The sequence below is a fragment of the Pistacia vera genome, unplaced genomic scaffold (assembly GCF_008641045.1).
Source record: "Pistacia vera cultivar Batoury unplaced genomic scaffold, PisVer_v2 Contig77, whole genome shotgun sequence".
NCBI lineage: Eukaryota > Viridiplantae > Streptophyta > Magnoliopsida > Sapindales > Anacardiaceae > Pistacia > Pistacia vera.
The window spans coordinates 821,901-832,178 of NW_022196634.1; the positions used below are offsets into that span (position 1 = coordinate 821,901).

The window sequence follows — 10,278 nt, forward strand, 5'->3', positions numbered from 1 at the left end:
CCGTTTGGTTCCCTTTTGGGAATACTACTATTAGTATTCCCAATAAAGTTAAACAGTAAAATTGCAAAAACTCAAAATATTATTCAACTTTTTTTAAACCCCTTAAATTTGTTAATTTAATTAAATACCCCTAAATATTTTTTTTAGAAATTGCAAAAACACCCTAGCAACCCACATTTACCAGATTCTGACCACCACTGCCGGAAGATGGCCGGAATATGGTAAAACGGTGCACTACCGGCTGAATCTGGCCGGTAGTGCACCGATCTAGCCTTTTCCGGCCAGATCTACCGGAAAAGGCTAGATCTTTGGTCATAGCCAGTCGTCAACGACGACCAATATATGGTAGTCGTTAGATCTAATCGTAGATCTGGCCTCTTCTGAACAGATCCACAGTGGATCTGGCTGGAAAAAGCTATATCGACGCACGACCGGCAAGATCCAACCGGTCATGCGCCGATACAGCCACTCCGGCCACCCTCCGGTGGTGGTGGTCGGCTGTCATATTTTTTGAGTGGGTTGGGGGTGTTTTTTTTAACTTTTAATGTTTTATTATAGGGGTGTTTAGGAAATAAATAAATATAGGGGGTATTTTTATTAATGTCCAAATCCTACATCGTAATACCCGCCCAATTCAACTATTTTTAACTTTTTTCACAAAACTTTTCTAAAAAGTGTAAAAAAGTGAACCAAACGGAGCATATTCTTAAATTTTGATGTGGGCTTTGATTTAATATTGTTTATGTTGAGGTATGAGTTAAATAGTTATTGTTTTAAATTGGGTTTGATAATTTGGGTTAGTTATTGAACTAATTTTGAATGGATTTAAAGAATTGATAAAACCATAAGTCGTAGAGATTTGGAAATTTTGTTTAATTTTGATATATACTAAATGTTTGATATTTAGAATTTAATTTGATGAGTTTTTATATAGGTTTATGAGTTGAATTTTATTGAATTAGTATAAATTATTTAAAAAAAATAAAATGAGGTTTCAGTTTTTAGTTGATGTTTTAACCCCACTGCTAAAAATCGTGACTACGTCACTGCATACGAGAATTGGTGTTCAACCTTAAATCGATTTTGAATTGTCCTCGGAGAGAAGACATTTGTTTTTTCGTCAATATCACTATCACATTTATTATTCACCAGTAACATTGAAGAAAATTGAGAAAACAACAAATACTAGTTGATTCTGCCTTCTGGGTATTTGAGAAATAATAAGAATTGTCAACATTATTGTACTAATTTATTTTCTTAAATTCCCACAATTTCCATATTGCAAATAACTTCCACCGACTATCATTTAAATCAATAGATCAATATTAATATTTTTAAATACAGATTTATATTCCGTATCACTCATACTTCCCGTACCAATTGTAGTACTAAAAGATGATCATACATTGTACTAATATGAAGTAGTTGGTATAATCAAATTTAATTTCATCTCCATTGACTCTTAGATCTCAAACATTAAATCAATAATCTTCTGCTTTTAGGCAGTATATTTTAACTACTAAGCAAAGAATGGATAGTTTGTAATATAGTATTAGAGGGGAAGAATGTGGAGAAAGCAACTTTCAAAAATGTCATTCACAAAAAAGCACAATAAAACCCCACTAACACAACACCCACCAAGCTTTAATTAAATTAGAAATAAGAATGTTTATAAAGAGACATAAAAGACCTAACAATCATAATAAAAAAATCAATAAGGTTTCATGATATTTATTATATATAAATTAATGGCTGCAATCCTCAATCCTCGACCCTAACCCTAACCCTAAACCCTAAACCAAAAGAAGTTAAGGGCTCTTCATTTAAAAATCAATGGCTGTAGTCCCCTACAAGAGTCATTTTCGAACAAGAAATAGTCCATTCTTCATTTAATAATATCCCCAACATCGCACATGGCTTACATCTACTGACATTAATCTCAAGATGTTTACACATGTGATTCATGGATCCATTTTTTCAACTTGTGGGTTTCTAATTCTAATTTTATTTAACAGGAGTCAAAGATCTTCAGACAGAATACTGTCTCTTTCTTAAACTTAATCACATCTTGGCTCTTAATCCAACAACAATTAGTAATTAAAACAGATTATGTCCCGTGTTAACATATCTTGTAGTCAGACTTTGCCTCTGTCAAATGTATTAATACATGATCCATGCCGGCAGCCGTCTTCAATAATATTATTTTCATACCTAATTTTGTCTTCAAAATACTTGTTCTACTCGTTTCTATATGTAGTTGAAATACTTTTTGTATCTATATGAAATGTTTGATACTTACAATGTTGTTGAGTTGCTTCTGAGAAACATCTAAAATTTTTTTATTCATTGATTTCTATTTTTAAAAAAATAATTGCAAATGGGTTTCTAATGATTTATTTAACGTCTATATATATAAATAGCTTGTTAAAGATAGAATTAATAAAGTTGATTATAGAGATGCGAGGTGCTATATATAAAAGAGGAAATTAAATTAGTTATAAGGTTAGATGACAGTGTAAGTTCGTGGAGTTTTTACAAAAAGTTGTGCTTAATTAATGTTTTAATATTCTTCCTTTTTATGTCCACTAAGTAGAGTGAGTCACATTGATCATACTATAAATAAATAACTTTTTGGTCAGTTTGTACGTACTTCAACTAATCTTTAAGATTCATCGAATACCTTATAAACTTAATGTTTCAAGGTAATTCATAAATGTGATAGATGACTCTAAAATGATTTAAACCTAGAAAATATGTATCTCGACTAATCTTCAAGACCTATTAAATATCTTACAAATCTAATATTTTAAGTTAAGTCACAAATTTAATAGTTGACCCTAAAGTGATCTGAAAAAAAAAAAAACGTAAAAGGTAACCCTTCAGGTTAAAGAATATGTTATTTTAACTGTGTAAATAATTTTGATTCCCAATACAGAGAAACATCAATTACAATAGCTTGATACCAATAATTTTTTGTTTGGGACTTACGGACATGAATACTATATATAGATAACTTCAAGATAAAGTTTCGGTGGATACAACTTTTAGTTCTTTGATTTCATCGTGATAGAAATCAGAAGGATAAGGTGATAGGCACGCATGCTTGGGAGCTGATGTAATATTTTTTATTTAATTTATACAAAAATAAAAAATCAGTAGCAACAGTTATCCGGGGCCTTGTTTCCATTCCAAATCTTGACTCCGTCGTCAATGCCGACCACGCCTGTCCAATCCTCCCATCTCTTCTCATCTCTCCACGTGCTGCTCTTGCCTGCTTCCATGGTCCGGTGCCGCTGCGGACATATTTTCTTATTATTGTTATTTAATTAGTGAAAGTGAAATTGAAACGAGTTTAAGAGAGAGAGAGGGAGCCAACGTGGCATAATAGTTAGTTGAGAAGTAAAGTAAGAGAGACGGGATTATTACTATAATTTGAAGGGTGGTAGGGTGGGATGGTGTTGGTGTTGGTGTTGCTGTATAGATAGAGACTTCTGCTTACTTCACCTCCCTCCCTCCCTCCTTCCCTTTCCTTCTCTTCTTCCTTCTTATCTTTCAATCTTCTTCTTCTAATTTTGCATACATACATACAAACAGAAAGATAACAGATTTGAGAAGATGGGAAACTGTCAAGCTATTGATGCTGCTGCCTTGGTTATACAGCATCCAAGTGGGAAAATAGAGAGGCTGTATTGGCCAGTCACAGTTAGTGAGGTTATGAGAATGAACCCGGGTCACTATGTTTCTTTGATAATACCATTGCCTCCTCTACCTGAAGAAGATCAAAAGTCCGTCCGTTTTACCAGGGTTAAGCTTCTTAGGCCTACTGATACTCTTTCTCTTGGTCATGCCTATCGACTTATCACTTCTCAAGGTTTTTATTCATGTTCAAATATCATCATCTTCTCTGTTCTTTGCTTTCAAGAATATGACTTCTAATTGATTGTGCTTTTCTTTTGGGTTTGTAGAGGTTATGAAGGTCTTGAAGGCCAAGAAGTATGCAAAGACAAAGAAGCACCAGCAGGAATCAGTTGAGAACTTGCAGATACCTCAGGACAAGCAGAGTTCAGGTTCTGAAACAGAACCCAAATCCCACATGGATAACAGTACCCAGGTATCTTTCTCTTCTCTTCTCTTCTCAACTAACATGATAAGTTATTACTTGCTCAATTCCTATTCTTCTTTTCTTAGAAACGACTCACGATCCATTTAACAAGGAAGAAAGTACACACTGAGAATGATTCCTGTTCTTCAGTTTTTAAGTATATCCCTCTAGAAAAGCAACGGGTTACAGGTGAATAATTTCCTGCAACACAAATTTAGATATAGCTTGACCACCATTAGAACCAACGAAAAAAAAAAAGATTAATCAAAGATTTGAAGCAGAGGATTTGATCGTGATCGTATCATATGCATAATAGACCAGAAACTAAACAATAAAAGTTGATCAGTTATACAAAAGTTTCATAGATTCTTTAAATTTATGCATTCTCAGCCATCAATACTAATGCTATAAACCATTTTCAATATTCAGGCGCTGAAACAGGAAAGGCACCGCCCAAGGACAGCATCAGTGAACCCAGCTGCAATGAGATCAAAATCATGGCGGCCATCGTTACAAAGCATCTCTGAGGCTGGAAGCTAGATGAATGCTTATTTCAAGTTTCAAATTGTGACATGCACAGTGGTCTTTCAAAAGTCTAATGAACTGCCTATTTTCATTTGCAGACGCTCTTCATACATGAACTTCCTCAAACAATGAAATATAAATTCATTAAAACCATGGAGGTGGGGGCCGAAAGTTTCTAAATCCTTGCCACAGAAAACCCCAGATTCAAACAAATTTTTCGAGTAATAAGACATCTGTATAGCTTCAATAAGAGCAATGCATGAATATTACAAAGTAATATGTTGTGATGAAATTAGATCTTGCTAATGTAATTGCTGTCCCCAATTTCTTGTAAGTTGTTGATGCCAGACTAGGATTTCTGATATATAACTAGACAACAAAAGGAACAAATTAATGAAATGTATATGAATGTACGATCATATTTGTGGGTTTGAAATTGAATTCCAAATCNACAAATTTTTCGAGTAATAAGACATCTGTATAGCTTCAATAAGAGCAATGCATGAATATTACAAAGTAATATGTTGTGATGAAATTAGATCTTGCTAATGTAATTGCTGTCCCCAATTTCTTGTAAGTTGTTGATGCCAGACTAGGATTTCTGATATATAACTAGACAACAAAAGGAACAAATTAATGAAATGTATATGAATGTACGATCATATTTGTGGGTTTGAAATTGAATTCCAAATCTCCCAATCCTTATCAACATAGTTTTGAGCCCATAACAGGGCTGTCCGTGCAGCCAAGGGAGCTCCAGGTAATTTCCTCTCCTTTAGAGCAATCAACATGTCCGTGAAAGGCTCCACCAGTAATGTTCCGGGTCCTCCATACTCCTGGTGCAGGAAATTACTAAATATCTGATTTCAACACCACAAACTAGTTATCATCATTGAAATTTCAAATATTCAAATATAGTTTTTTTTTTTTTTTAAAAAACAAGAAAGAAAATAGAATCTTCTGCTTTTCAGATAAGGAATCACATACACATAACATAATGAAGATGTTGTCAGCATTGGGACAGACATGCACAAAAAGTTAGAATAATTTGATGGAAGGTGTCTGGAAAACAGTGATCTCTTGTTGTCAGGTCAGATATTTCTTTAGTGGGTCAATCATTGAACTGCTTTCAAGTCAAGCAAAAGCCAGGCTTCCCTAGAGATGAAAATGAATAAGGTCTTATTCTTCAGGAAAAACAAAAACGTACCATGGAAATCAACTAATATCAGGAAGATAGGATATAAAAAAGACGCTTGAGCTAGAAATCTAGATTAAGGTTTGTTGCTGAAGATGACCAGCACTCTATAATGTGATTCTAAATATGTATGAGCAAGAGTTTAACAGTGATGATGACCAACATCCTTCATTAGTCTCAGAAAGGCAAGCATATTCTGTAAATGAAAATACAGATAAAATACAAAATTTACTAATTTCTCACCCATATTCGAGCGATTAAAGCAACTGTCCATTTGAACTTGATCTTCTTTTCTACTTTCATAAACAAATTATTCTCATACTTAAAGACATTGGATTGACAATGGTTATATTTTAGAATTTGTATTAGCATATATTATCACCAACTATCAAATTATGATTATTTCGACAGAATCTTTATTCGAACATCATTTTCCCAAACCATGTGATAACAGAAATGGAAACTCATTGAACGTAAATCAAACAAACAACAGTGATGGAGACGCCACAACTCTCTCAAGGAAAGCAACCAGATAGCAGCAATGCCTAGGTTTTCAGTGCCATGCTTTCCATGTTTCAGTCCAGCCTGATGATACAATTCATATTCTAAGTTCGTAAGCAAGGTGGAATATACCCCAGCAGAGAACTCACTCCTTTCTGTACATTCGTTATATATAATTTAATGCAGAAACATAAATGGAAGGTTATATCAAATGCCCAATGAATAATTTATATAATTTTCTTTTCTGGTTCATTTATTGTAAAAAGAAAAGTTCAAATCAGACATTATTCAACCAGTTATGGGACATATATTGGCAAGCAACCAACGCCCACCTAGTTTGACTAACAAGCAGTTGCATCAATAATTTGGGGATATTAATTTGCTCTTGGCATACTCATGTCAGAGTCAGGCACAGGAAAATAATCCACACGTCCAAACCATCAATGCTAAGCATCACATATCGTACCGGCAACATATACTGTAACACAAGAAGAATTAAATCATACAACATAATGAATCACATCACCCAAACCCTTGGTTTAGGGACTCAGATCCACCACAAATGCCTAGTGTTCTTTTCATATTGGCCATAATGATGATCCAGGGCTTTATTTGATTTTCTGTATACCAATGAATAAGGGCAACATCACTACTTTGAGTTAATGTTTTTTTTTTTTTTTTCTTCTAAATATCATAAGATATAAACCGCAGGTGATGGTCGACTAAGTATGCTGAAACGTGAGATGTGTCTAGACATCTCAATTCATTTCTATCAATGTCAAATTTTTGCCATCATTAGTGAGAAAGACTTTCCATATTCTTAGACAGATCATTTGTGGAAGATATTTGATGAGTAAAGGACTCTCTAATACCCATGCAACATCCAAATAATCTTGATGGACAAACATTAACCAAATCTGGAAAAATTAAAATATTCTAGGTCTTTCAGTAGAGCTTTTTTCTTTTTCTTTCTTTCTTTGAAAATAATAATAATAATAATCATTTAGGGTAATAAAAATTAAGGACAAGAACAAATTAAATGCATGCTCTCCCACTGCACATTATTGTAAAAACAATTTTCTGGTATTTCTCAATATGCATTTTAATTTAGTATTAGATCATTTATGTCATTTCAAAAATAGTTCTATATCATTGCAATGTATGCATGTCTATCTATGAAGTTAAGTATACTGATGTAGCACCTGATGTGTTGGTCTATAGTAGGAAGCGTAGGAATGGGTAGTAGAGGATTATTAGTAGTTGGCCAAAACGGTTCCTAGGCTTTCGAATGTTAAGGAAGAATTATGTGGGACAAGTGACAATAAGAGTGTGCCTAACTGGGGAATTTTGTTATGGAGAGAGTCTGAATGGGGTAAAAAGGAGACACAGAGAATTTGGGAGGTGCTTCAGAATGCTTCAGAAAAGAGAAAAGAGGAGAGTGGAAGGTTGCTGGTCGAAGTCCAGCACTATTTGGGGGGAGTTGGCCCTCGAAAACCAGCATTATTTTTTATTTCTTTTGTTTAAGTTTGCTTTCCCTTTTGATTGTGCTGTTGGGTAGTGATTGCTAAGTTTAATTCTTCTGTATATTTGGTTTGCTAGAATATAAATAGATTTGACTGTTATTTTCTGGTTTTGGCTATTGTTTGTTGATATTTTTCTGGGTTGAGTCTGAGTGTTGTTACTGTTATTGTTGTGGTTTGATTGAGTATTGGAAGGCATCTATCATATACACATGGCCATACTTTTTGTTAGTTTCACAAGTTTTAAGCAAAGTTTTTGTGGAGAAGAATTTAAGAAGAAATAAACCAGAGTCCTCTGCAAACAGTACATAAAAATAATAATAAAAAAAATGATACATTCTCCCTTCTAGAATATTCAGCCCCAAATAATTACTCAATTCTTAACTTCTTGTGGTTTTAGAACTAAAACGTTCACTTAAAAGCCTCAACTTTAAAAGAAGGGCAGGATGCATACAAAGTTACAGCTTTTAAAAGATGGCTTAGAGCTCTTACATTTAGAGTACAAACTGCACATATGCTATAGAAGTGACCACCCTTATACTCGACCAGTTTATTCCCTTCACCAATATCGCTGGCAAGGTTTCCCAATGTACGATGTGTAGCAGAAAAGCATTTGTTTGGCCTCCTAAAGGACTTCCAACAAATCCATAGAGTTAAAGCTGTCCAAGAGTGACTTGGATCTGTTATATATATCTATGACATCAAGCTGAAGACTTATTTTCTCACATACATTTCGTCAAGTAGTTGATGTTCAAGTTTTACTCACCTTTCTAAGACCATTTAAGCGGGCCAATTACCAATTAACAACATATACAATGCCTTTTCTACTCCATAAAAAATCCAAGTATTAAATTTTACAACAAAAAATTCTATGCACAAACTGTAAACTTCAAAAACAAGTCATCACACACATAATCATCAACCACTCAACACTAAGTAATGAAAGACAATTCATCATATTTAATCTTGCAAACAATTCCCAAAAATCAAAATTCCCTTAACTCATTTCAATCAGAATAACAACATTTGCAGATTTAAAAAAAGAAAGAATAAGAATTACCTCAGCACAGACATCTATGACAGTATCAAGATCATTTCCGAATGTCTCCCTTTCCTTAGACAGCTTCTTTAAAAGCTCAGCCCGAAACTTGCGAGTCTCCTTTAAATAAAAGTAGACAAAAATAAAACTTGAGATACATAAATACAGATGGGAAATACAAACATATAAACAAGTACTTACAGCTTCAGCAAATTCAGGGATTGGGTCAGGATAAGTGTATTTCTGGGGAGGGGAGGCTCTAGGAGGGTTAGTGAAGGTGGGGTTGGGTGAAGAAGAGGAAGAAAGGATTGGATATGGAGGAGGGTGTAGGCTAATGCAGGGGGTGCGTAGGATAAGAGTGGTGATGAATGGTGTTTTGGCGGGAGTAATTGTGAGTGGTGGAGTGTTAAAGATGTTGTTGAGGGCCATTGTCTGAGTTTGGGTAACATCATAAACAGAGTCTATACTCTCTATATAATTAATTTATATTTGTTAATAACTTAATAGTGAATAAAATCATACATGAAATGTTTCTGGATGCATTGGTAAGTGCATAAATATTTTAATTTAATTATTATGATTGTATCATTTACCACAACTTTATAATATAGTCATATATTTTATTTAAAAAAAACCAATATATTAACTCTAATTTTTTTTTTTGGGTGATCGGGTGTGTCCGGACTAGTTTGCATGCACTTCAACTAATCTTCTGAAACTCTGAGGTTGACAGTTGGGTAAATGATAAATCCCTACAGTGACCACCCATATTAGCAATCTAAGTGAATTAAACTTAAAACTTCTTGAGTAATACATCCAAGAGTCTTTGTTGATAGTTGGGCCACTCCAAAATTTAAACTTCAATAGAATTTTAAACCAAATTTCCAACTCTTCAATCATTTTGGTTTATTCGGTTTTAATCTTATAAAAGAAGCAAACAAATTCCCCTGGCAAATGTTTTTTTTCTGGCCTCATGGCATAAGTGATCATAGTCCTTTGGTCACTACATTCCCCAAGCAAATGTTAGCTAAACCAAAGCCATTTACATTCTTCAACTATCTTGCACACAAAGATGAATTCCTTCCTTTGGTCTAGGAGATTTGGAGTAATGATGAGCCAGGGGTTCCTATGTTTAAATTGGTTACCAAATTCAAGAAGCTCAAGCCGATGTTTAGGGCTCTGAATAGAAAACAGGGGAACTTATCTCAAAAAGTGGAAGCACTGAGAAAGGAGGTAGAGAATCTGCAACTTGCTTTGGACAGGGATCCTTTTAATAAAGAGTTAAAAGAGCAGGAAATAATATTCTCAGCGGCTTACAGGGAGGCCCTCCTCGATGAAGAGTGTTTCCTTAAGCAGAAAGCGAAGGCTTCTTGGTTGAGTGTTGGGGATTAGAACA

At 34.2% G+C, this 10,278-nt stretch overlaps 2 protein-coding genes across 2 annotated transcripts; one reads left to right on the forward strand and one right to left on the reverse strand.

Annotated features, from left to right (window-relative positions):
* The first annotated feature begins 3,240 nt into the window (after positions 1-3,240).
* Positions 3,241-5,057, forward strand: LOC116116380. Its single transcript, XM_031402465.1, has 3 exons — positions 3,241-3,871; positions 3,966-4,111; positions 4,532-5,057. The coding sequence occupies exons 1-3, from the start codon at positions 3,616-3,618 to the stop codon at positions 4,640-4,642; spliced, it is 513 nt and encodes a 170-aa protein (XP_031258325.1). The 5' UTR covers positions 3,241-3,615; the 3' UTR covers positions 4,643-5,057.
* A 32-nt stretch (positions 5,058-5,089) lies between these two features.
* LOC116116379 (protein PLASTID REDOX INSENSITIVE 2, chloroplastic-like) lies at positions 5,090-9,311 on the reverse strand. The gene is made up of 3 exons (XM_031402464.1): positions 9,084-9,311; positions 8,904-9,002; positions 5,090-5,487 (listed from the first exon to the last, which is right to left on the reverse strand). Exons 1-3 carry the CDS (start codon positions 9,309-9,311, stop codon positions 5,287-5,289), a joined length of 528 nt encoding a protein of 175 aa, XP_031258324.1. The 3' UTR covers positions 5,090-5,286.
* Positions 9,312-10,278: the final 967 nt, after the last annotated feature.